General features: G+C 39.2%; 1 protein-coding gene across 6 annotated transcripts in view; it reads left to right on the top strand.

Moving 5' to 3' along the window:
- PECR (peroxisomal trans-2-enoyl-CoA reductase) overlaps nt 1-27,657 on the top strand; it is a 29,298-nt gene extending 1,641 nt beyond the window's left edge. For 2 of the 6 annotated variants that reach the window (XM_035007198.1, XM_035007197.1), the window contains 6 exons: nt 401-566; nt 7,044-7,125; nt 12,117-12,213; nt 13,640-13,750; nt 23,615-23,726; nt 27,024-27,657. In XM_035007198.1, the coding sequence (XP_034863089.1) occupies nt 401-566; nt 7,044-7,125; nt 12,117-12,213; nt 13,640-13,750; nt 23,615-23,726; nt 27,024-27,109 (654 nt within the window). In that variant the 3' untranslated portion in view covers nt 27,110-27,657. Of the gene's footprint in view, nt 1-400; nt 567-7,043; nt 7,126-12,116; nt 12,214-13,639; nt 13,751-23,078; nt 23,291-23,614; nt 23,727-27,023 lie in introns of those variants that run through there. The other 4 variants (XR_004679596.1, XM_035007200.1, XM_035007199.1 and 1 more) reach the window with 4 other exon arrangements.
- The last annotated feature ends 302 nt before the right edge of the window (nt 27,658-27,959 follow it).

A 27,959-nucleotide genomic window follows, 5' to 3' on the forward strand; every position in this document is an offset into this window, starting at 1 on the left:
TGAGTGTATTACCTCCTGGGGGAGGGGACGGAAAGAAACAAGGAAGCTAAGCAAGGATGTGGTCTCAGCGAGATTACTTTTTGTGCCTTTCCCCCTTCAAGTCATTTCTTTTCTCTCTTTTTTTTTAAATATTTTATTTTTAAGTAGTCAGTCATCTGTACACTCAATATGGGGCTCGAACTCACAACCCCAAGATCAAGAGTCACATGCTGTACCAACTGAACCAGACAGGTGCCCCTTTTAAGTCATTTCTTAGTGTTAATTTTAACCTGATTTCAGTTACTGTTACTGATACCATTTACTGTGACAGACTGCAAGTTCTTTCTTCTCCTATAGTAAGCTGTCAGTCCAAGTAGCAAGTTAGGTTATTAACCAGTTTACTTTTAACATTTTTCTTTAGGTGAACAATTTGGTCAAATCCACCTTAGATATTTATGGTAAGATCAATTTTTTGGTAAACAACGGAGGAGGCCAGTTCATATCTCCTGCAGAACACATTAGTGCAAAGGGATGGCATGCTGTGATTGAGACCAACCTGACAGGCACCTTCTATATGTGCAAAGCAGGCGAGTATGATCAATAACCCAAAAAGTCAAGATTCTTTATTTAAAGATCATAGAGAATCTTTTTTTTCTTTAAAGATTTTATTTATTTGACAAAGAGAGAGAGAGACCACATAAGCAGGGGGAGTGGGAAAGGGAGAAGCAGGCTCCCCGCTGAGTAGGGAGCCTGATGCCAGACTCCATCTCAGGACCCTGAGATCAGGACCTGAGGCGGAAGCAGAGGCTTAACCGACTGAGCCACCTAGGCGCCCCTAGATCATAGAGAATCTTCAAAGAGAATTGTTAGGGGCTCAGAAACTCCATGTTAGCAGCATTTACTACCCTGATTTACTTGCATACAACACAGAAATGTAAATTGTTGCATTTCTGGATACTAATTTGACAATATTTGTAAAATATGGGTATGGTTTGATCTTATAATTTTATTTCTAGGAATTTATCATGAGAAAATTATTATGAATCTGTACAAAGATACAGCTACAAAGTTGTTCCTGAAATTAAAAAAAAAAACTCTCACACTTAGTTTTAAAGAAATGAATCTGTTAAATCTGTTGTAAGGCCCTTTTCATTAACTTGTCAAATCTTCAGGGAGAATGCCAGACAGAGTCCACATTCTTTCTGACTAACAACTAATTAGCATGCATGCATATCATTGGATTGAAAGTTATATTTCATAGGTGGTCATATTCAACTCCTGAGGTTGAGTAACTCAAGGTTTTTGTTAAAAACTATCAAAGACATTTTTATGATGAAAACCACAGAATGAGTGTAATTCCAACCCAAAGGGTCTTCACCCTAATATGGATTAGGCTTTATATTCTTAATATCTCTTAAGTCAAAATCTTGCAGACATTCCCAGCTTTCAACTTTATTTAACTAGTAGTATAAAGCTTTATATTCGTTGTGGCTGGCTGTTTCAGTGTAGAGACGATTGCAAAAACAGGAACTTAAGGGCGCCTGGGTGGCTCAGTTGGTTAAGCGACTGCCTTCGGCTCAGGTCATGATCCTGGAGTCCCTGGATCGAGTCCCGTATCGGGCTCCCTGCTCGGCAGGGAGTCTGCTTCTCCCTCTGACCCTCCCCCCTGTCATGTGCTCTCTCTCATTCTCTCTCTCTCAAATAAATAAATAAATAAAATCTTAAAAAAAAAAAACCCACAGGAACTTAAATAACATAGTTTGTTTTTCCCTGACATAAAAAGTCCAGGTAGATAGAGATAACGTGGTAGTTCCATAATCATCAAGGACTGTGATGTTGTGATTTGTAATGAGTATATATTTTGGTCTGTCTCTGGTTCCTGGTTCATAGTTCCCAAGGCTCTTGGAATTTCTTGAGCAATAAGAGCAATGGGAGAATCTTTTGTTATAATATTTGGTCTCTTGTCTTAATTCCTGAAAAGGCTTCAGGGCCACACAGGTGAAATGGGTGTCTGTTATTCATAACAAGTCCTGTTCAACCACAACTGAGTTTATGTTTTGTTTTTTTTTTTTAAAGATTTTATTTATTTATTTGACAGAGAGAGAGAGCACAAGCAGGGTGAGTGGCAGGCAGAGGCAGAGGGAGAAGCAGGCTCCCCGCAGAGCAGGGGGAGCCCGATGCGGGACTCGATCCCAGGACCCTGGGATCATGACCTGAGCCGAAGGCAGTCGCTTAACCAACTGAGCCACCCAGGTGCCCCTAACTGAGTTTATGTTAATGAGGTGACTTTTGGAAATCCTGTAAAGATGGGTATGGGCTAGTTGGTAGGGAACCAACCTTGGTGAGAGTTGGACCTCAGTCTTACCTACTGATTTCTGGGCAAGGGAGAGTGGGCTAAAAGTTGACTCAGTCACTGGTGCCAGTGATTTAATCAGTCAGGACTACATACTGAGGCCTCCATAAAAACATAAAAGGACAGGGTTGGTAAATCAGAACACTTTCACGTGACACCCTGCCAAGTCTCAAGCTCCACAGAGGCAGAAGCTTCTTTGTTCAGGACATTGCCCAGTGTATTGATTCATATCCCCTAACATCTTTTTTTTTTTTAAGATTTTATTTATTTGACAGAGAGAGACACAGTGAGAGAGGGAACACAAGCAGGGGGAGTGGGAGAGGGAGAAGCAGGCTTCCCGCCGAGCAGGGAGCCCAATGTGGGGCTCGATCCCAGGACTGTAGAATCATGACCTGAGCTGAAGGCAGACGCCCAGCCGACTGAGCCACCCAGGTGCCGCTCCCCTAACATCTTTTATAACAAACTGTAATCTAGTGAGGAATCTAGTTTCTTGAGTTCTATGAGCCACAATAGCAAATTAAGCAAATCCAAGGAAAGGTTCATGGGAACCTCTGATTTATAGCCCGTTGGTCAGAAGCACAGGTAACAAGCTGGACTTGTGATTGGCATCTGAGACGACCTCACATATCTTGAAGAAATATTCCCATGATAGCCCTGGAAGTGTCAGGGGAAAAACACAAAGATGACTTCAGAGTTCTTTTTTTTTTTTTTTTTAAGATTTTATTTATTTATTTGACAGAGAGAGACACAGCAAGAGAGAGAACGCAAGCAAGGGGAGTGGGAGAGGGAGAAGCAGGCTTCCCAATGAGCAGGGAGCCCGATGTGGGGCTCGATCCCAGGACCCTGGGATCATGACCTGAGCTGAAGGCAGATGCTTAACGACTGAGCCACCCAGGCACCCCTGATTTCAGAGTTCTAACATAGAGTACTATTTAACCAGAAGCAGAAAGTCTGTGTAGGGTAATTTAAATAAACTTACTTCTTTTTCTTTTTTTATAGGTTTTTCTTTTTTAGATATTTGATATGGCACATAGTTATTTATTTTCATTTCCAAACTTTTCTGGGCTATTCATGACCTTTTATTATTATTATTATTTTTTAAAGATTTTATTTATTTATTTGAGAGAGAGAGAATGAGAGAGAGCACATGACAGGGGGGAGGGTCAGAGGGAGAAGCAGACTCCCTGCCGAGCAGGGAGCCCGATACGGGACTCGATCCAGGGACTCCAGGATCATGACCTGAGCCGAAGGCAGTTGCTTAACCAACTGAGTCATCCAGGTGCCCCATGACCTTTTATTCTTTCAGATGAATTTTATATTTAGGTTTTTCCCTCAAAAATGCTGGTGGAGAATTTGATTGGAATTGTGTTGAACCTATCAATAATTTGACAATATGTTGAAATATTATCTCTGCACCATGGCACATCTTTCTATTAATGGATTCTTATTTTATATTTTTTGGCAAAGGTCTGTGGTTTTCGTCATGTAAATCTTTTTTTTTTTTTTTAAGTAGGCTCCATGCTGGTCATGGAGCCCAACACAGGGCTTGAACTCATGACCCTGAGATAAAGACCTGAGCCAAAATCAAGAGTCAGATGCTTAACTGACTGAGCCACCCAGGAGCCCCTCTCATATTTTTTTTGCTAAGGTTATACCTAGATATTTTGGATGACTCCTTCTATTTTTTTTTTAAGATTTTGTTTGTTTATTTGAGAAAGAAAGAGCACGAGCAGGGGGATGGGCAGAAGGAGAGGGAGAAGCAGACTCCCCGCTGAGCAGGGAACCTGATGTGGGGCTTGATCCCAGGACCCTGGGATCATGACCTGAGCTGTAGGCAGATGCTTAACTGACTGAGCTACCCAGGCACCCTGACTCCTGCTTTTTTAAATGGGCTCTGTCCCCAATTATTTTCAGCTGGATTATTGTTGGTTTATGAAAGAATTATTTTTTCAAGTTGATCTTGTAGCTTTATCTAGTAATTTGTATCTTTATCTAACAGTTTTTGAAATTAGTCTTTCAAGTGTTTTAGCTATACAATCATGTTGTCTAAAAATAAATAATGTATTTCATTGAGTCAAAGATACAGTCAATGTATCTTTGGTGAAATGCACCATCATTTTATATACTACTAAGAAAGTACAAACAGTGTTATTTGTATCTTAAGAAGCCACCAACTGCAAAACATATCCCAGTTTCATGTGAAATGTGAAAATAATATGAAAGAATTGTCTTAGAGCCCCAAAATACTATATTTTATGTCTTCTTTTCTAGTGGCTTTACCTCCTTTTTCTGTTATATATTATGAATTGGTAAGAAATTCACAGGAAAGCACTGGTAAGAAATTCACTGGAAAGCACTGGAAAGCATTAAGTAATACTGGGAACACGTTCTTATTTTTGTCTAAGGTTTTAATAGGAATAGGTCTTGCATTGTTCTCTGGCCTTTACATTCTAAAAATTAGATTTCTATTGAAATGAGTCTTGAGGGTACATATCTGACATTGTCTTGATTTGTATGAATAGAGTTGATGGCTAAATATCAATTGGGCTTCGAAAAGGATAAAATACTTAAAGAATGAGGGACAGCTGGGGTGGCTGTCAGTTGAGCATCTGACTCTTTATTTCGGCTCAGGTAATGAGCTCTCATGAGATCGAGTCCTGTGTAGGGTTCTGCGCAGGGTGTGGAACCTGCTCAAGAGTCTCTCTCCCTCTCCCTCTGCCCCTCTGCCCACCCCACCCCCCACCCCCACTCCTGTTCTCTCCCCGTAGAGAAAAAAGAATTGAAAAGAAAATACTTAAAGAATTAAGTTAACAAAAGAAGGATAAGACTTGTACCTAAAAACTACAAAATATTGCTGACAGAAATGAAAGAAGATCAAAAACTAAATGGAAAAACATTCAGTGTTTATGAATTGGAAGACTCGATATGGTTAAGATGGTAGTTCTTCCCAAATTGATAATGTAGGTTCAATGCAGTCCCTGTTATTTTTGCAAAAATTGACCAGCAGATCCTAAAATACATCTGGAAGTGCAAAGGACTCAGCATAGCCAAAACAGTTTGGCAAAACAGGAAAGTTGGAGGACTTATACTTCTTGATTTCAAGACATCGTGGTACTGGCAGAAGGATAGTTGTATAGATCTTTTGGACAAATTTGAGAGTCCAGAAATAAACCCTTACAGTTGGGTCAAACCCTTACATTTATGATTTTTGCCAAAGGGGCCAAGGCAGTTCTATGGGGAAATGATAGTGTTTTCAGCAGATGGTGCAGGTACAATTGGATATCCACATGCAAAAAGTAAAATTGTATAACTTTTAGAAGCAAATAAAGGACAAAATCTTTATGACCTTGGCTTCAGGAAAGAGTCCTGAGATACACCATCCATCATACCAGGCACAAAGTAAAGAAAATGGTAAACGTGACTTCATCAAAATGAAATACTTCAAAGACAACACTTCAAAAGACAACATTAAGAAAATGAAAAGATAAGCCATAGACTGGGAGAAATCACATATCTGATAAAGGAATTGTATCCAGAATATAAAAAGAACTCTTATAATTCAATATTAAGAAAACAAACCAATTAAAAAATGGGCAAAAGATTTGAATAGATATTTTACCAAAGAAGACATATGAGTGGCTAATAAGTACATCAGAAGATTCTCAGCACCATTAGACATTCGTCATTCGGGACATGCATATCAAAACCTCAGTGAAATATCACTTCATACCCACTAGAATGGCTATAATAAAAAAGTCGGGCAATAATAGTATGGAGAAACTGGAACCCTCATGCTTTTCTGGTAGAAATGTAAAATAGTGGAGACACCGGAAAATAGTTTGGCAGTTTCTTAAAAAGTTAAACATACAATTGCCATATAACCCAGCAGTTCTATCCCTAAGCATCTACCCAAGAGAAATAAAAACATATGTCCAGGGGTGCCTGGGTCAGTTAAGTGTCTGACTTCAGCTCAGGTCATGATCCCAGGGTCCTGGGATTGAGCCCTGTGTCGGGCTCCCTGGGAGTCTGCTTCTCACTCTCTTTTGACCCTCTCCCCTGCTCGTGAGCTTGTTCTCTCTCTCTCTCTCTCTCACTCTGTCTCTCTCAAATAAATAAATATCTAAAAAAAAAAAAAAATATGTCCACACAACAGTTTGTATTCATAATCACCCACCAGTGGAAACAATCCAAACGTTCATCTGCTGGTTAATAGATAAATGAAATATGGCATATCTATTCACTGTAATACTATTCGGCAATAAAAAGTTAACTATTGATACATGTTACCACATGGATGAACCTCACAAACATTATTCTAAGTAAAAGAAGCCAGACACAAAAGACCACATATTGTGTGATTTCATTTATATGAAATGTTCAGAAAAGGCAAATTTATATAAACGGAAAGTAGATGAGGGTTTGCATGGGGATGGCTTGGGCTGCAGATGGGCACAAAGGAACATTTTGGGGGTGATGGAGTATTCTAAAACTGGATTGTGATAGTGGTTGCATAACTGTATATTTATTAAAAATCATTAAATTGTACACATAAAGTGGATGAGTTTCATGATATGTCAATTATATTTAATCAGGCTTTTTATAAAAAGGAAATGTAAATTAAAAATTTTTAAATAGCAAGCAAGATGCTGGGACAGTGGATGAGAAGAGAGGACACTATTTCATATGATTGTCATTGGTCTGTTTCCTACAGTTTACAACTCCTGGATGAAAGAGCATGGAGGATCTATTGTCAATATTATTATCCTTACTAGAAATGGATTTCCAGGATTTGTGTAAGCATACTTAATGTATATGTATTTTTTTCCTATGTCTTTGGGTTTGTCCTCTGAATAGGGGGCGTAGGGTGGAGAAAATCTCATAAGTCACAGTCCTTAATCCTGTAATGAGTTTCGATCTCAATATTTAGCATTGCCCTTTATTTTAACTTTAAAAATGTACTTCTAAAACATTACCATGCATATTAGGCTTTCCAGATTTACCAAGAAAATAAAACAGGAGGCCCTATTAATTTTTTATTATAAGTCTGTCCCAAATATCGCATGGGGCATATTTATGCTAAAGTTTTTTTATTGTTTATCTGAAATTCAAATTTAACTGAATGTCCTATATTTTATCCAGTAACCCTAATCCAGATGTCACTAAACTGGTCATCATTGTCTGGAGAGAGCTTTTTTGTTAACGTGTGGAAATGCAACGAATTTAGATTAATTTAGATTTGAATACTGTGAATATACCTCTTCAATTTTAGACAGAACTGCTAAATTGTTACTCCATAACGGAGTTTGACGTATTTGACTCTTATTCTGATTTTGGTAAATTTTTATGTTGGAAATAGATTTAAAAAAAAGTCAATCAGTGAACTAATTGAGCCTATTGGTTCAGTAGATTCTTTCATAATAATCTAAATGGGCATCCACATAGAACAAAGAGAAAAACAGTGTGCCAGGAAGCTACTTGAAAACCGCACGTTTAGCTGTTAAAAAGTCTGATTTACAAAAAATTCATTTTGCTGATTTCTTTCATATCTTTTATAAGTTCTGATTCCTTCCTTTTTTGTTAATTAAAAATTTTTTTAAATTTTCCAACATAGAATATTTCTTCTTATGAACTAGACCTATCTGAGCATTATAAAAACAAAGCATGCTAGTTTTTACATATATATGAAACTGCATAAGGTACAAAGTCGAGTGCTCTATACCTTCTCATCCCAGAGATAACCTGTTAACCAAGTAAGACAGTGACCTGAATTCCTTTATTAGTAATATGTAATCTGTAATCTGCAGGGTGATATTTTGGCACTGCATGAATATCTTATTTGTCATTGTGATTTTTGCAAACATTGTTGATTCTTACCTGAATCACTTACTACATTAGGGTGAGAGGATGTTGATTTTTCTGGTTTCATAATTGCTTCTGTATTTATTAGCTGATATTCTTCCATAAAAAGACTTCTCTGCAACAGCCATTCCTTCTTTCTCTATATATTTATTATTATCATTATTATTATTAAATTTTTTGGTATACCACTATTATGGACTTACAGATTTCAAATTCCTCTTTTCAAACACATGTAATAGCTCAAACTTAATAGAAATTTGTATTGTTTCTACATTTTGCATTACAAATAATTCTGCAGTGAATAACACTGTACATATTTGTTTCATATTTGTGGAGTTATATCTGCAGGGTAGATCCTGGAAGTTGGATTGCTGGGTGAAGGTGAAGGGTAAATGCATACTTTTAGGTATTTTCCAACCAGCAAAGTATGAGAGTACCTGTTCCCCAGAACCTGATCCAAAATATGTGTTGTCAACTTCTGGACAACTCAGATGGTCAAGAAATGGTATTCTCAGTGGAGCATCTTTTGATTTGTTGAAAGGCTATCTGGATATCTTGTGTGTATGTTTGAGTCGTATTGCTGTCTTGGCACGTTTTTTCTTAATATTTTCTGAGGCTAGTCTGTTTTCCATTACATCTATGCAGGGGAGTTTGGTCTGAGCTGCTGATCTTTTGGGTCATCGTCAATAATTATGAGGGCAGGGGCATCTGGGTGGCTCATTCAGTTAAGCGTCTGCCTTGGGCTCAGGTCACGATCCCAGGGTCTTGGGATCGAGCCCTGCATTGGGCTCCCTGCTCAGTGGAGAGCCTGCTTCTCCCTCTCCCTCTGCCTGCTGCTCTGCCTATCTGTGCTCGCTCTCTATGTCTCTGTCAAATAAATAAATAAAATCTTAAAAAAAAAAATAATTATGAGGGCAAAAGATAGGTCAAAAAAGCAACTCACGTCTCCCATGGACAGACAGTTTGTAACTCAAATGCCATCAGTAGGTGAATGACTAAACACACTGTGGTATATCTATATAACAGACTACTACTTGGAAATAAGATGTAATGAGTTATTAACTCATGCAACAACATGGATGAATCTCAAAATAATTATTCTAAGTGAAAGAGGCCTGATGAATAAGAGCGTATATTGTATGATTTTATGTGTTTAAGTTGTAGAAGCATTAAAAACATTGGTTAGTGCTATATTCACCGAAGAGTTGTGCATCCTTCTGCCTCCTGTTTATAAATTAGAGGAAGAAAATGAAGCAATGGGACAGCCTTCAAGACAGTTTATCACTCATATTACTCATCTGTTCCTGAACAGATTGTAAGAGATTTTAAATCACGTCTGATACAGAAATAAGGCCTTAGTACTTCAGGAAATTGGTCATTGAAAGAACAAATGTGAGACCTGTCATGGAAATGGTAACATATAATCTCAGTCAACTCATAGTTCAAATAAGTGTCAGTTCCTCTGGGCTTTTCCTTTAGAAGAAGAGTGACTGGGACAGCACTTCATGTGACCTAGTCATCACTCCAAAGCTGGATTGTCTAGCATCTATTCTGTTCCCCACTTTCACTTCCTGGAAAGGGAGTCTTTACAAACCACGATGGTCCATTCAGGCTTCTCATCCACCTGGACCTCCTAGGACCTTCAGAACAAAGTACTGGATAAGCTGTAAGTCTCTGTGGATTTGGGTGAACTCTTTGCTTTTTTCTTCACAAATGTCACAGTTTTTTTGTTTTTTGGGGGGGGGTTATTATAGTTGTTGTTATTGTTGTTTTTTATCCTCAGGGATAAGCTGGTTAGGATGTGCTGTTTTGGGATCCAGAGGAACTTCTTTCAGTTCTCGTATAACTTTCTGCAGAGCTGAATACCATGGAGGAAGACCGCATCCTTCTTTCCTTAACTGGAAAGGATGGAGAGCGGGGGCCTCAGGCTCTCACACCTGTTGCAGATGCTCTTGACCTCCACTAGCAATTTCACTTCTGACATCACACCCTTCTCTGTCACCTTCTCTGGTAGATCTTTGAGTATGGAAATGTAGTCTGAACATGCTGTTATGTTTGCGTTAAGTTTCTACTGAATGTCCTTCTCTTCAACTGTGAAGCTTGAGAAAACTATGTAGGGGAGGAAAAAGAATTTTCCCTCTACCCTTCTGAGTTCTTAGTTGAGATCCTTGTAATAAAAGACAAATTAACAAGACCATAACAAACAACTTTATTCATATGTATACATCATGTATATATGGGAAATACCCAGGGGAAGATGAGTAGCTTCCTTGAGTGGCTTAGAACTCAGACTGAACCACTATCTTAGTAAGGAAAGGGGAGGGAAGATGGAGGCCTCGTAGAGGAGAGTAAGTGATGTTTAGGAAAGATGCATGGGTCCCTTGGAAGAATAGATGGGAGGTATGGTAGTTTGTGACAGAGTGTGTCTGGGTTGTGGTGTCGACTTCTAGTCTTTATATTGTGACCAGAGGCAATCTTCCCTGATAGATGAAACCCTTGGGGAGGGGATTTATGGCAATTGAGTTCCTTTTGGTGGAACCCATTCTATCTTTAGGGAGATAAAGGAGTTCAGAGAAAGCTTCTCCCTGCATTTGCTATTTTTCAAGTGCCTATAGCTCAAAATAATATATCAAAACAGCATATTTTGGGTGGCATGTCCTGAGCTCCTACCATCATATTTTGGAGTGGCATATTCTGTTGCCCTTCATCTGCCTCTTGCTCATGTTCAACAAACTGGTTCAGATGCTGAAATTCAGTAATTTCTGTCTCTGGTTTTCCACTTCTGTCTCTCAGTTCTAATGGCTTTCTCTCTTGGGCGATTACCAGTTTCTGAACGTCTGCCACTTGCTTCTTCAGGGGCTCAACATAACTGCTGAGCCTTTTCCTATGATGAGAGGCAGGACCTCATGTGATGGCCCTGGTGATCAGGGCGCTGAGTGCAAGGGGACAAATACCTCTAGGTCCTCCTCACAGAAAAGGGTCAGGGCTTGATTGCGCTTCTACATAAGCATGTCTCTTCCTGCCCCTTCCTCTTGCTCCTCGTGTTGTGGAGAAGCCTGGCAATTTCCATTATCCTTCCCAGCTGAGTGTTGCTTTGGGGCCCCTCTTAGCATTGGTGGCGGTAGGCAGGGCAAGGGAACGTGTCCTGTAGATAACCCAGGACTGCTGGATGCAGTAGCAACAGAAGTTGTGGCCACATCTGATGGTGATGGGGTTACTTGGGTAATTCTGACAAAATAGTTGGCTTCTGCCTGGAGTCTCACCAGGGTTGCTGCAGCCAACACTAGGACAGAGATGGTTTTTCTTCAAGAAGGTTGGGCTCTGTAGGTCTTCTCTAGTGAGAAGTGGATATGACCCCAGATCTTACATACTTGGTGCCAAGGACCTTATAATTAGAAATTCTAAGCCACAGTGTATCTGTACCTTGTGCATAAGAGCCCCTCTAGATGCAGACCTAACTATTTTGAACTTCCTATCTGGAAATGTATTAAAATTTACTTCAACTTTGGTGTGTCTAGAAATTCTATTGATACTATTTTTAGCCCAATATATGAAATTCTTATCCCTTATCATCTAAAATTGATTTAAAAAATAACCACACTTGTAACCCTCAAAATTACCAACTTCTTACTTTTTCTACATAATAAAAGATCTTCAAAATATTTCTCTTATGGTCATGGTGTTTTGGAGGATCTTACGTGTGCCTGTAACATAAGATTTGTTTGACTCTCAGATAGCTGTGTTTTGGCTTTAACATTGAAGGACCCACTTCTTTCCCACTGTTCAGACAAGGACTCCAAAAGACAGACTCAACAAGAGTATGTCTGTGGGGGTCTGACAGGTCACTGACATACCTGTCAGTTTAGTTAACGAGAGAAACATTCAGTGGAAGCTGATTATAATTTTTATGTTTTGTCGTTTAAAGGCATAGTGGAGCTGCCAGAGCAGGGGTTTACAACCTCACCAAATCCTTAGCTGTGGAATGGGCCAGCAGTGGAATAAGGATCAACTGTGTTGCCCCTGTAGGTAACTGTTTCGTATGAAAGCTGTTGACAAATTGTGCTTTTCTGATTCCATTTGTATTTTCGATGGAGGTATTTGTTAATATGCATGCATACTAAAAAAGATTGGCTTTTAAAAATAGATAAAACTGGAAAGAAGTATGCTTTGATTTACAACTAGATTGTCAAGAAGGTTACATTAAGCCAATGATTCTCAATCTTGACAATATATTAGAATTATCGATGAAATGTTTAAAAAATATTGATATGTAAGCTTGACTCCAAACTATGGAGTCTAGGTGTTGCTATTTTTTAAAAAGCCACCCAGGAAATTCAAATGCATAGTGAAGATTGAGAACCACTGCTTTAGAGAATGAATATTTGCCAGATTATTTTGTTATTTCTTGGTGTATCATTAATGCTTCATTAGGAGAGAGAGAAAAAAAACTAAGGTCTAATTCAAGTTAAAGATTGATTAGAAGTGAAGAGAAAATATCTTGCCAACATACTTGAAAGCTAGTAAAAGCTAAATAAAAGAATTCCCAAACAATTAAAATTTTAGTTTATTTATATTGGATTCAAATATTTTATCTGTGATTTCACCGTAATGAAAACATTTCATTTTCTAAGTCTCATGGAACCACAGCCCAGGCTTCTGTCATAAAGCAGAGAAGCCTGGTGGAAGATAGAATAGACTCCCCTATCCCCCTTTTCCTACTAAACTGCCCCTCTGATCTATTCATTTAATTATGTTTTTGGAAAACATATCTTTTCAGGAAAAATGTAGGGCTTGGCTGGCTATTAAGAGAGAAGAGGTCACAAAATGAGCATTCAGAGAATCCATTTGTAATCGTGGTTGAGGATATTGAGAAAAATTAATATTAGAAATGTTGACTTTTCGGGGCACCTGGGTAGCTCAGTCATTAAGCGTCTGCCTTCAGCTCAGGTCATGATCCCAGGGTCCTGGGATCGAGCCCTGCATCAGGCTCCCTGTTCAGCGGGAAGCCTGCTTCTCCCTCTCCCACTCCCTCTGCTTGTGTTCCCTCTCTCACTGTGTCTCTCTCTGTCAAATAAATAAATAAAACCTTTAAAAAAAAAAAGAAATGTTGACTTTTCTTTCTTTTTTTTTTTAAAGATTTTATTTATTTGAGAGAGAGAGAGAGAGAAAGAAACAGCATGAGAGGGGAGAGGGTCAGAGGGAGAAGCAGGCTCCCCGCTGAGCCGGGAGCCCGATGTGGGACTCGATCCCAGGACTCCGGGACCATGACCTGAGCCGAAGGCAGTCGCTTAACCAACTGAGCCACCCAGGCGCCCGAAATGTGGACTTTTCTAATTAAACTTAAGCCACTACTTTTTGGCATTGGTCAATGACTGCCTTGATGTCTTCATGATTTTAAAATTTAGTTTTATGTACTTTATTTTGTTCTTTTTTTATTCTCAAACTTAGGGAGTTATTTATTCCCCAACTGCTTTTGACAACTATGGTCCTTTGGCAAAAAACTTATTTGGAAATTGCTTTAGGAGAATCCCAGCGAAGCGAATTGGAGTTCCTGAGGAGGTAATGTATATTTCTAACATTGATTCCAGTTGCTTTCATTTATACTTTGGAAAATTGTAACATTTGATGTCCTTTTTACACAATCTGGTTGGCTGATAGAGATGAGCACTCCCATTGCCACCAGCCCATTCCCCTTGCACTTTCTGGCTCTGTGCCTTATACACTCAGAGCAGTCTTTATCCAGAACTGAATGCAGTGTGAATTAAGAACAGCATGGTTTTATTTCACTGCACTTTTCAGCTCTGTTATTTTATCACATGGCCTTTGTTGGTACACAGGACCCTAAGCCAAATCAGGTGATGATGGCTATGTGAAGTTCCATACTTGATTTCTGTAAGGTGACCAGATTTAAGTATGTAGAAATCAGTAGCTTTCCTAAAGGCCAGCAATATCTGTCTTAAAATACAATGAAAAAAGGATACCTTTTCTACAATACTAATAAAAATGGAAATACCTGGCATAAACTTAGCTCTGAATGACAAGAAATTTATTCCTGAAGCACAGAAAAAAAAGAATAAGTAGAAACATGTCATATTCCTCAATGGAGAGAATCGATTTTATTAAAATCAAGTTTCCCTTTGTTTGATGACAGAGGGTAGCTACGCTTGTACTGAGCATAGCATAACATAGAGTTGTGAGATATTATGTTGTACACTTGAAACTAATGTAATATCGTATGTCATCTGTATTTTAATTTAAAAAATAATACAAAATAAAAATAAATAATACCATGTTTCCCTAAACTAATGCATACATTTAATATAGTTTGGGAATTAAACACACTGGTTCTAAAGTTTGTCTAGAAAAATATTAATGCAAAACCAGCCAAAAAATGTTTTGAAAAAGAATAATTGGGGGGGGGATTTGACCTTTCCAATATCAAAATACATTATAATGCTATACTTATTTAGGATATCTGGTGCTGGCACTGAAACAGAATAAATTTAGTGGAACAGGATGCACTCCTATATCAGTACCATGTATATATGAGGAGTTTAATAGGATAAACGTAGCATTTCAAATCTGTGAGGAAAGATTGGCCATTTAGCATAAATCTTATGGAAATTAGCTGTTTAATTAGAAATAAATTAGGCCTCCTATCTCATGCCACATACAAAATAATTTTCAGATATATTAAAGTGCTAAATGTAAAGGCAAAACCATAAAACTCTTTTTTTTTTTTTAAAGATTCCATTTATTTATTTGAGAGAGCACATGAGAGGGGGGAGGGTCAGAGGGAGAAGCAGGCTCCCCGCCGAGCAGGGAGCCCAATGCGGGACTCAATCCCGGGACTCCAGGATCATGACCTGAGCCAAAGGCAGTCGCCCAACTAACTGAGCCACCCAGGCGCCCAAAACCATAAAACTCTTAAAAGAAAATGTTTCCTAATTTCTAAACTAGCTTTCGTTGGCATTTGATGTCTTTCCAGAAATTTACTAGGCATACCCCAAAAGACCCGTATTTACCGACCTTTTTACAAATTGGGATTCTACTCTATGTGCTATTCTGCAACTTGCTGTGGATATACCATGATACATTTAATTAGGTTCCACTGTTGCACATTTAGATTCCATTTATATTTTCAATATTGTGGTAATTCTGCAGTGAAATCCCTGAACACAGACATGCACTCTTGTGTCAGGGGTAACTTTCTAGAATTCTTGAAGTAAAATAGTTTTGCATATTAAGTTTTTGGAAGATACTGTTAAATCAGACATTTGATGGACCATTTTAAGCAAGGTGTTTGGATTTCTATTCTGAAAACTGAGAGGGGTTTTAAAAGATTTTAATCAAGGGGATGATATGATTAAATTTTTATTTTGGACAGAACACTCCTTTTATTTATGTGAACTATATTATCTCCCTTTTTTTTTTTTTTAAAGATTTATTTATTTATTTGAAAGAGAGAGAGAGCACAAGCAGGGGAGTGGCAGGCAGAGAGAGAGGGAGAAGCAGGATCACTGAGCAGGAAGCCTGACTCGGGGCTCGATCCCAGCCTTGACCCTCATGACCTGAGCCGAAGGCAGACGCTTAATGACTGAGCCACCCAGGCGCCTTCCCCCTTTTTAAAAGATTTTATTTATTTATTTGAAAGAGAGAGAGAGTATATTATCTCTATTTACTGTATAGAAATCAAAATTGAGAAGTTTAAGAGATAGTTATCAGTTCATTTAAAATAATAGTAAAAAGGCATTACATGTTAACATAAATAATATTTTTAATGAAAAATTGCTGTGCTTTAAAAAGCAAGAGAAAACCATTTTTGCATTTGCTTTACACTTTCCTGAATCTCAAATGGATGGCTTAACAGAATACAGCTGGATTCTCACATCTGTGTCTGCATTCCATACATTGCTATATGTTGTTTTGTTTAAAGCATATGAAGAAATCCAGGTTCATGTACATGTACAGTTGGAAAAGGGAGGAGCATTTTAACAGTCTTTTTAGATAATTGGGGATATTCTTCTTTGATATTTGGCAAGTGGCTGTTTCGTAAAGATAGGTTGCAATGTGGATTTATCTCAAACCATGTCAGTGAATCTGTTGTACTCTGTTACATTAAAATCCACTGGTCTAGGGTGCCTTGGTGACTCAGTTTTTTGGGGGACTGCCTTTGGCTCAGGTCATGGTCCTGGAGTCCTGGGATCCAATCCCACTTCGGGCTTCCTGCTTTGCAGGGAGTCTGCTTCTCCCTCTGACCCTTTCCCCTCTCATGCTCTGTCTCTCTCATTCTCTCTCTCTCTCAAATAAATAAATAAAATCTTAATAAAATAAAATCCACTGGTCTTTCTTGCACTTTGACTGCATCTTTCACCCACAGATGATTTTGTGACATAGTTATTGTTCTTTTGGGAAACACTGGTCCACCGAGTTATGGAAATCTTCTAGATGTTGACACACAGTCCATTATACAGTATCAAAAGATCACATTTGTGAGGAGTCCAAGATGGCGAGAAATAGGAGACCTTAGTTTGTCTGGTCCCTTAGGAATTCAGCTAGATAGCTATCAAATCATTCTGAGCACCTGTGGACTCAACCAGAGATCTAAGAGAAGAATTGCTAGATCCTACAAATAGAAAAGTGACCACTTTCTGCAAGAATGACAAGATGGAAAAACTCACTCCAAAAGAGAGAATAAGAGGCAGTACTGACTGCCAGGAACCTAATCAGTATGGATATAATAAGTAAGATGTTGGGACTAGAGTTCAAAATAACGATTATACTGGCTGGCTTGAAAAAAGCATAGAAGACACTAGAGAATCCCTTTCTGGAGAAATAAGAGAACTAAAATCTAATTAAGTTGAAATAAAAAAAGGCTATTTAATAAAAAATGTAGGCTCTAACTGCTAGGATAAATGAGGCAGAAGAGAGAATTAGTGATATAGAAGACAAAATAATAGAGAATAAAGAAGCAGGGGGAAAGAGAGATTAACAATTACTGGACCATGTGGGGAGAATTCGAGAGGTAAGTAATACCATAAAGCAAAACAACATTAGAATAATTGGGATCCCAGGAGAAGAGGAAAGAGAGAAGGGGGCAGAAGGTATATTGGAGCAAATTATAGTTGAGAACTTCCTAATCTGGGGAAGGAAACAGGCATTCAAGTCCAGGAAGTGCAGGGAAGCCCCCTCAAAATCAATAAAAATAGGTCAACAACAACATATAACAGTGAATCTTGCAAATCTCAGAGACAAAAAAAATCCTGAAAGCAGCTCAGGACAAGAGGTCCATAACCTATAAGGGTAGGAACATGAGACTAGCAGCAGACCTATCCACAGAGACCTGGCAGGCGAGAAAGGACTGGCATATATTCTGGGTGCTAAATGAGAAAAATATGCCTCCAAGAATATTTTATCCAGCAAGGCTGTCATTCAAAATAGAAGGAGAGATAAAAGGCTTCCAGGACAAACAGAAACTAAAAGACTTTGTGATCATTAAACCAGCCCTGTAAGAAATATTAAAGGGGATCCTTTAAGCGGAGAGAGAGCCAAAAGTAACATAGACCAGAAAGGAACAGAGTCAATATACAGAAACAGTGACTTTACAGGTAATAGAGTAGCACTAAATTCATATCTTTCCATGGTTACTCTGAATGTAAATGGGCTAAATGCCCTAATCAGAAGACACAGGGTATCCAATCGGATAAAAAAGCAAGACCTGTTCATATAATATCTGAATGGTCATTTTAGAGAGTCATTTTAGACCCAAGGACACCTCCAGATTGAAAGTGAGGGGGTGGAAAACCATTTATCATGCTAATGGACATCAAAAGAAAGCTGGGGTAGCAATCCTTATATTAGACAAATTAGATTTTAAACTAAAGACTGTAATAAAAGATGAGGAAGGACACTATATCATAATTAAAGGGTCTATCCAACAAGAAGATCTAACCATTGTAAATATTTATGCCCCGAACATGGGAGCAGCCAATTACATAAGGCAATTAATAACAAAATCAAAGAAACACATTGATAATAATACAATAATAGTAAGGGATGTTAACACTAGAACAGATCAATGAAACTAGGAGCTGGTTCTTGATAATAATACAATAATAGTAAGGGATGTTAACAGTAGAACAGATCAACGAAACTAGGAGCTGGTTCTTTGAAAGAGTTAATAAGATTGATAAACCCCTGGCCAGACTTATCAAAAAGAAAAGAGAAATGACCCAAATAAGAAAAATCTTGAATGAAAGAGGAGAGATCACAACCAACACCAAAGAAATACGAACAATTATAAGAGCATATGAGCAACTACAGGCCAGCAAATTAGACAATCCGGAAGAAATGGATGCATTCCTAGAGATGTATAAACTACCACAACTGAACCAGGAAGAAATAGAAAACCTGAATAGAACCATAACCAGCAAGGAAATTGAAGCAATAATCAAAAATCTCTCAACAAACAAGAGTCCAGGGCTGGATGGCTTCCCAGGGGAATTCTACGAAACATTTAAAGAAGAATTAATATACCTTCTTCTGAAGCTGTTTCAAAAATTGAAATGGAAGGAAAACTCACTTTATGAGGCCAGCATTACCTTGATCCCAAAACCAGACATAGACCTCACCAAAAAGGAGGATTACAGATCAATATCCCTGATGAACATGGATGCAAAAATTCTCACCAAAATAGTAGCCAATAGGATCCAACAGTACATTAAAAGGATTATTCACCATGACCAAGTGGTATTTATTCCTGGGCTGCAAGGTTGGCTCAACATCCTCAAATCAATCAGTGTGATACAATACATTAATAAAAGAAAGGACAAGAACCATATAATCCTCTCAATAGATGCAGGAAAAGCATTTGACAAAGTACAGTATCCTTTCTTGATCAAAACTCTTCAGAGTATAGGGATAGAGGGTATGTACCTCAATATCATAAAAGCCATCTATGAAAAACCCATAGTGAATATCCTTCTCAATGGGGAAAAACTGAGAGCTTTTCCCCTAAGATCAGGAACACGGCAGGGATGTCCACTATCACCACTGCTGTTCAAAATGGCACTAGAAGTCCTAGCCACAGCAATCAGACAACAAAAAGAGATAAAATGCATCCGAATCCGTAAAGAAGTAGCCAAACTTCCACTCTTTGCAGATGACATGATATTCTATGTGGAAAACCCAAAAGACTCCACCCCAAAATTGCTAGAACTCATACAGGAATTCAGTAAAGTGGTAGGATATAAAATCAGTGCACAGAAATCAGTTGTATTTCTATACACTAACAATGAGACAGAAGAAAGAGAAATTAAGGAGTCAATCCCATTTACAATTGTACCCCAAACCATAAGATTCCCAGGAATAAACCTAACCAAAGAGGCAAAGGATCTTACTCAGAAAACTGGAATACTCATGAAAGAAATTGAGGAAGACACAAAGAAATGGAAAAATGTTCCATGCTCATGGATTGGAGAACAAATATTGTTAAAAGGTCTTTGATACCTAGAGCAATCTACACATTCAATGCAATCCCTATCAAAATACCATCCACTTTTTTCAAAGAAATGGAACAAGTAATCCTAAAATTTGTACGGAACCAGAAAAGACCCCGAATAGCCAGAGGAATGTTGAAAAAGAAAAACAAAGCCGGTGGCATCACAATTCCGGACTTCAAGCTCTATTACAAAGCTCATTATCAAGACAGTATGGTACTGGCACAAAAACAGACACATAGATCAATGGAACAGAATAGAGAACCAAGAAATGGACCCTCAACTCTATGGTCAACTAATCTTTGACAAAGCAAGAAAGAATATCAAATGGAAAAAGACAGTCTCTTCAACAAATGGTGCTGGGAAAATTGAGCAGTCACATGCAGAAGAATGAAACTGGACCATTTCCTTACACCATATACAAAGATAAACTCAAAATGGATGAAAGACCTAAATGTGAGACAGGAATCCATCAAAATCCTAAAGGAGAACACAAGCAGCAACCTCTTCGACCTCGGCCACAGCAACTTCTTGCTGGATGCATCTTCAAAGGCAAGAGAATAAAAGCAAAATGAACTATTGGGACTGCATTAAGATAAAAAGCTGTTACATAGCAAAGGAAACAATTAACAAATCTAAAAGACATCCAACAGAATGGGTGAAGATATTTGCAAATGTCTTATCAGATAAAGAGCTAGTATCCAAAATCTATAAAGAACTTATCAAACTCAACACCCAAAAAACAAAAAATCCAGTCAAGAAATGGGCAGAAGACATGAACAGACATTTCTCCAAAGAAGACATAGAAATGGCTAACAGATGTGTGAAAAAATGCTCAACATCACTCATCATCCAGGAAATACAAATCAAAATCACAATGAGATAACCACCTCACACCTGTCAGAATGGCTAAAATTAACAACTCAGGAAACAACAGATGTTGGCGAGGATGTGGAAAAAGGGGAACCCTCCTACACTGTTGGTGGGAATATAAGCTGGTGTAGCCACTCTGGAAAAGAGTATGGAGGTTCCTCAAAAAGTTAAAAATAGAACTACCCTATGACCCAGCAATTGCACTAGTACATATTTATCCAAAGGATGCAAACATCGTGATCCGAAGGGGCACATGCACCCTAATGTTTATAGCAGCAATGTCCACAATAGCCAAACTATGGAAAGAACCCAGATGTCCATTGACAGATGAATGAATAAAGAAATGTGGGGTATGTGGTGTGTGTGTGTGTGTGTGTGTGTATACACATACACAATGGAATATTACTTAGCCATCAGAAAGAATGAAATCTTGCCATTTGCAATGACATGGATGGAACTAGAGGGTATTATGCTGAGTGAAATAGGTCAGTCAGAGAAAGATAAATACATGATCTCACTCGTGGAATTTAAGAAACAAAATGGAGGATCATAGGGGAAGGGAGCGAAATACAAAACAAGACGAAATCAGAGAGGGAGACAAACCATAAGAGACTCTTAACCATTTGAAACAAACAGAGGGTTGCTGAAGGAGTGGGGGAATGGGGTAACCAGGTGATGGGTATTAAGGAGGGCACGTGATGTAATGGGCATTGGGTGTTATATTGAGACTGATGAATCACTGACTTATATCTCTGAAACTAGTAATACATTGTATGTTAATTAATTGAATTTAAATAAAAGAATATAAAAATAAATAAATGGTCACATTTTTAATATCACCACTGATCTCTTCAGAAAAATCTTGAAATGTTAGGAAACTGTCAAGCTCATGTTGACAAGTGCAAGTTTTCCAAAATTCTGCTTTTCACTTGCAAGCTCAGATCTTTTCATTGACAACAAATGCAAAAACCAAAGTTGTTTTCTTCTGAATTGACATTCTCACTTTGTTCGTTTGTGAAAAAAAGTCTGCTAGGTACCCTGGTGTGAATAACCATAGTGTGTTAGTTGTTCTTTCAAGTAACAAATGGTAGTTCACAGAGAGAGTGACTAGTTCAGTTCACAACTCTTACTTCTGTATGAAGCAGAAAAGCTTGATGTGCAGTTCCCACTTCACATCACTAGATATTAAAAAGGATATTGTACCCAGTGGTCGAGATCAGTATGATGAGTAATTTTCGCTGCTTCATCGAGGACATTCTAAAGTGAAACAGGCTTTCCCCCCGTGTGTACTTGCTGGTGAAGAAGATCGTGACCACTAGCGTTAAGGACCGCTAGTTCCGTTTCATGTTCCTGCTGTGATTTGCGCTGAGGCTCCAGCAGTTTTGCCCACCATTGAAATATTTCAAACAAAATTCAGCACAAAGTCACATTAATATTAGTCTCCCTGAACAGAGCAGACTATGGCTCTTTTTCTTTTTCTGAAACAAGTGTGGTTTTGGAAGTCATGGTTACTGGGATGAGAGGGTTCTTGTTTGGCTGGCATTCAGAAAGGAGCTTATTGGGGTGAGTCTTCCTGGTGCACATGGTGAGTTGTCATTGATTGATTTACACAGCCTAATACCAGTTCTGGTGGTTACTTTGGATCATCGCTCAGAACTGTCTGCTCTTCCTCAGGGATGGGGGATCTTTTCAATGATTAATTCTCTGTACTAGTGCTATCCAATAGAAATATTGTAATCATTACGTATGTAATTGTAAGCTAACCAGTAGCCACATTAAGAAAAGTAAAAAGAGATGAAATTAATATTGCTGTAGTAATTTAATATACAATAGATAATAGAAATAATTATATATATTATTATTAATAAGGTTTTATGCAACCCAATATATCTAAAACATCATTTTACGTTCTTCTGTAGGTTTTGCCTTCTCTCCATACAAAGTATTCAAAATCTCGTGTGTATTTTATACTTACAACACATCTCAGTTCTGACTAGCCATGTGGAAGGTGGGTAGTGTCGTATGGCTAGTGCCTCTGTTTTAGTGCAGGTCTACACTAGCTTCTAGGGACACAAGTACAGACAGAAGGCGATGCCTAGCCTCCAGGGTCTCACAGCCTCAATGAGGCATAGCCATGTAAGCGAACACTTTAAATGGGGTGAGGCAAGCTAGGCATGGATGTAAAACTTAAGGACACGCTCACTCTCAGTCGTACAAGCGCGGGGTCTGCCCCGAGAGTGAGCGCCTCCTTAAATACTGCCCCCTAAGCACCTCATTAGCCTCCCCCTAGTCTCCCTCCAGCTGGGGAGTCTCCTCTAGCAGATTCTGGGGACCCAACCCCAGAGCTTAAAATTCAGAAGGTCTCAAGGAGGACCCAAGGTCTCAACGGACCCAAGGATTCTAATGCCAGTGTTTGGGATCTCCCTTTGAGAAACTCTGGCTGTGCTAAGAGCCTCGCAGAGAGTTCCTTGATATCCAGTGAAATCATTTCTCTCTCTCTTTGTTTTTGGGAGTAGATGTTCCTGCAGTCATCAATTACTTCTGAATTTTTAGGCGGTGCGGTGGGATTCTGCAGTCCCTTTCGTAGAAAGCTCCTGTAGTCTCAGTTCCTGGCCTTGCAGCCTGCGGGACCACTGGCTGGATGCCAGCTTATTGTTCCACAGACACATTGACTACGTCAGGGACAAAAGCATAAAAGGCACATGATGGCGTGGAAAAGTGAGTTATGGTAAGCACTGAAAGGTGTGGAAGGAACTGGGTAGTTTGTGGGAAAAATCAAGCACTGTGTTCGCTTTCAGCTTATTCACCATGTGTAGCTTATTTGACACGGTGTAGGCTCCTTCACATCTTGCCACACTAGTCACATTTTTTTAATGGTGCTCAAATAGAAAAAGGCAGTTAGTTGTCTGTGTTTTGTTAGGTGATGGTGCACACAGACTGTAGAATGCATATTACAGTTGTATGTTTTGAGATGTGTTTTCTTGGGCAGGGAAGCAGCCCCAAATGGGGAGCATCTGCTTTTCTGTGTGCATGTGTGTGCTTCTGTTTCCAGATCTCCTCGCTGGTCTGCTTCCTGCTGTCCCCTGCAGCTTCCTTTATTACTGGACAGTTGGTGGATGTGGACGGGGGCCAGTCTTTGTATATGCACCTATTCGATGTACCAGGTGAGCCCTCAAGAAATGAGCAGTCACTAACTTTATGCCTTTTCAGGTTCAAGTTTTCAAAATTTCTTTCTTTTTCTTTTTTTTTTTAAGATTTTATTTATTTGGGGCACCTGGGTGGCTCAGTCGTTGGGTGTCTGCCTTGGGCTCAGGTCATGATCCCGGGGTCCTGGGATCAAGCCCCGCATCTGGCTCCCTGCTTGGCGGGAAGCCTGCTTCTCCCTCCCCCACTCCCCCTGCTTGTGTTCCCTCTCTCACTGTGTCTCTCTGTCAAATAAATAAATAAAATTCTTAAAAAAAAAAAGATTTTATTTATTTATTTGAGAGAGAGAAAGAGCACAAGCAGGGGGAGCAGCAGAGGAAGAGGGAGAAGCAGACTCCCCACTGAGCAGGGAGCCCAATGCGGGGCTCAATCCCAGGACCCTGGGATCATGACCTGAGCCGAAGGCAGCTGCTTAACTGACTGAGCCACCCAGGTGCCCAAGTTTACAAAATTTCTTAAGCAGTTACATAAAGGATTAGGGTTTTTTCTCACGGAACATCAAAAATGTACAAAATGTTTATATTCCTGATAGGATCTTTAAAGGAAATGTTCCCAAAGAAAATATCTAAATATTTTTTATCATAGCACATAGCTTTATATATTTTTAAAAAATTGCCTTGTGTGTATAGGTTGATGGAAGTTTAACCTTGAAAAATATTCTTAATATGAGTATATAGTATAAGGAGGAGACAGAAAAGAGGCAAGAGGTGGCTGTATTTTTAAGATTTAATTCCTCTTTGTTCTTCTAAGAAGTGGCTTGTATATCTCAGCAGAAGACTCAGACCTGTTAGGTGGGGAGGCGTGCTACGGTACTATTTTACATTATCTTTGGGATGTATATTGAATGAAACCATATGAATTGGCTGTATTCAACCATTTTTAATATACAGAACCAGTAGTTTTATAAGGCTCAACCAATATAGATGTTGCCCACAAATACAAAATTCAAAGGTATTTTCACTGTTGCTGAAGAGTAAGTGGCTACTAACAAATTAAAATGTGGTTGATGTAATGCATGTGTATTTTTTTTTTTAAGATTTATTTATTTATTTCTGTGAGAGAGAGATAGAGAACACGGGAGGAGGGGCAGGCAGAGGGACAGGGAGAGAGAATCTCAAGCAGACTCTGCTAAGCATGGAGTCCGACGCAGGGCTCAATCTCACGACCCTGAGATCACACCTGAGCTGAAACCCAAGAGTCAGCTGCTAAACTGACTGCATCACCCAGACGCCCCTGCACATGTATTTCAATTTTGTATCAGGGACCTAGGTTCACCCTACTCTTTTGTGTACTAACAGTCTACTCAAGGCTTCAGACCTTCTTTGCATTAATAAATGATTAGTCTGGGACTTTAATATTATTATTGCCCCCTCCCATCTGTATTTCTTTACTAATAACATCAATGTGGTGATGTGCACCTGGTTAGAAAGACAGAAATGCCTACGTGTTATGCAATACTGTTTTCAGATAGTATTTAAAGTGGCCAAGGTGGAAGGGACGCTTTCTACTTCCCTCACTGCTGGTGTTGAGGGTATTTGTCGATTCTCCTTTAGAAAGGGAAAGTTAACTCCAGGCAGCTGCTTCTCCAGGCCTCCAGTGAAACAGTTATCTTTTGTAATCCCAACACTGTTTGTTTTGTTTTTTAAGATTTTATTTATTTACTTTAGAGAAAGAGAGCAGGGGGAAGGCAGAGGGAGAATCCCAAGCAGACTCCCTGCTCAGCTGGATGCAGGGCTCCATCTCATGACCCTGAGAGAGAAACCAAGAATCGGATGCTTAACCGACCGAGCCACCCAAGTATCCCAAACACTGTATTTATTAGTGTAAAGATATTTTTTAAGCTTTTGGCGAAATCAGAGCGATTTTTCAAGAATATACTCCTCCACCCCCCACCCCCACCCGGGAACGCCTGGGTGGCTCAGTCATTAAGCGTCTGCCTTCGGCTCAGGTCATGAACCCAGGGTCCTGGGATCGAGTACCACATCCGGCTCCCTGCTCGGTGGAACCCTGCTTCTCCCTCTGCCTGCCGCTCCCCCTGCTTGTGTTCTCTCTCTCTCTCTCTGACAAATAACTAAATTCTTTAAAAAACAAACAAACAATATGTCCCCCCCCCCCCCCAAATAACGAGTGGGAATACTTACTGAGCCTTTCTGTCCTGTGTTTTCTTGAAGATTGCCAGCCCTAAAGTGACAAAGCCTGGGGTGGAAGCCCTGCTAGACCCTTACTAGCTGTGTGATCTTAGGAAAATTAATGTCTGTAGGCCTCCATTTTCTTTTCTGTAAAGTGGGGTTGCTTACAGCATTTATTGAGTAAACGGTTGGGAGCATTAAATTAGATAACACACATTTAAAGCCCTGTATCACATAGAATGCTTTTAGCTGCAGCTCAAACTTGCCTGAGCAAGAAAGGCATTTACTGGCCTGCATAACTGAACAGCAAGCCAGACTTGAATCATCTGTTCACTGAGCTCATTGGGGATAATTTTTTTTTCTTTTCCCTCTGTTTTTGCTTCTGCTGTGTTGGCTTTATCTTAAGACGGACTCTCCTGGTTGCAGAACAGCGGCCTGCCACCTGAAAGCCCCATGCTTCTTTGTCCCCAGCCAGCTGGACAGAGAGAGGGGAGGGAATGACATTGTTACAGCATTTCTAGCAGAATTCTGAGACCTACTCTGTTTTGGACGAGCTGATGCGTGTGGCCGTCCTCAAGCAGTAACCAGAGCCAGAGGAATGGAGTGCACTGCTTAACTTAGCTCAGTCAGTGATCAAAGTGGGGCCACTTCCCCAGAACCTCATGGATTCCCAAGTGCAGGTGGAGGCTCTTGGAAAGAGAGGATGAGGGACTGGATGCTGGACAGGCAGCTACGTGCGCCCGGTACAAAGTAAGCACATGTCTTTCAGGTCATCCTGGGTCCTAGGGTAGTGTAGATCCAGCGGCCACAGTATGCCAAGCACGCAACGCAGGCCATCACATTTCATTTTCACAACGTCAGAAGAACAGCTGTTGTTACCCCCCTGAGGAAAACAGGCTCAGGAGGAGGAACTTCTCCAAATTTGGAAAGGCTAGTATGTGTGGCAGGGCTGGGATTCAAAACCAGGATTTTCTCAAGACCTTTGCCAGTTGTCCTAATGGTTTCTTTTTTCTTGCTGAGAAAAGAAAAGGGGTGAATTAGGGAAAATAAGAAGAGGGTCTGTTGGAAACTAAGAGGATGAAGGAGGTTAATAGATATGCACCTGACATGAGGTTTTCCACTTACCAGATCATGACAACTGGCCTGATGGAGCAGGGGACCTTTCTGTTGTCAAACAGATGAAGGAGACTTTCAAGAATAAAGGCAAGCTCTGAGCTAAGGAAACTGGAGGTGTCTTTTGTCCCCAAATGCCTTAATATCTCAAGAACGCACTTCGGTACTTTTCCAGGAGCTGATAATATGAATGGAATAATCACTTTCTGCCTTTTTAATGTTATCAATTATGCTTATGCAAAAACTGTTCTTGAAATAGTGCATGTTTAAGCCCCAAACAACACTGGTTAGCCTGTGATTAAAGATTTCTCTTTTAGGAATGGAGCTTAACATACTTTATGATTATGCCTTTTATTTCTGAGCAAGATAATTGGAAAATGAAATAATTTCAAATTAATAATAGAGGTATCATGATCTCCCAAAAGGTTTTAATATTTAATTGTAAAGATGGGCAATAAATCTAAATTATGGCATCATGATGATTCTTAAAACTAGAAATATATAATGATGCCTATCTTATGGTAGATATCATGCTTTTGGATCCATTAAGCTGTATGGTAAATATCAATGCATGATTTGTTTTGTTCATGAAGTTAGATCTGTATAAAGCCTCTTGATTCAAAAGAAAAATAAAGTTATGTGCAGTATTTCTTGGTAGTACTTGATTTGTGTCTTGATTTCCAATCTAAAGTATTCCCTTTTCTTCATGTTTCTCCCTTTGTATGCAAAATGAAATTTTTAAATTAAGTGTTATGCAAATGTATTAGGGTCCAGTATTCTGCCTTCAGTTGATTTTTTGGGGCAATGGGATCCTGACTTCTGAAATGTCTTTTATAAATTATGTACAGTCAGTTTTTTGTCTTAATTAAACCTCTTTCAATTGACTTATTCCCTCTTGAAGTCAAGTAGATATTTCCTTTTCTTTATCAGTAATTCTCAGTGCAAAGTAAA

Source organism: Mirounga leonina, unplaced genomic scaffold (genome assembly GCF_011800145.1).
Source record: "Mirounga leonina isolate KUSES-001 unplaced genomic scaffold, KU_Mleo_1.0 Mir_151, whole genome shotgun sequence".
Classification (NCBI taxonomy): Eukaryota; Metazoa; Chordata; class Mammalia; order Carnivora; family Phocidae; genus Mirounga; species Mirounga leonina.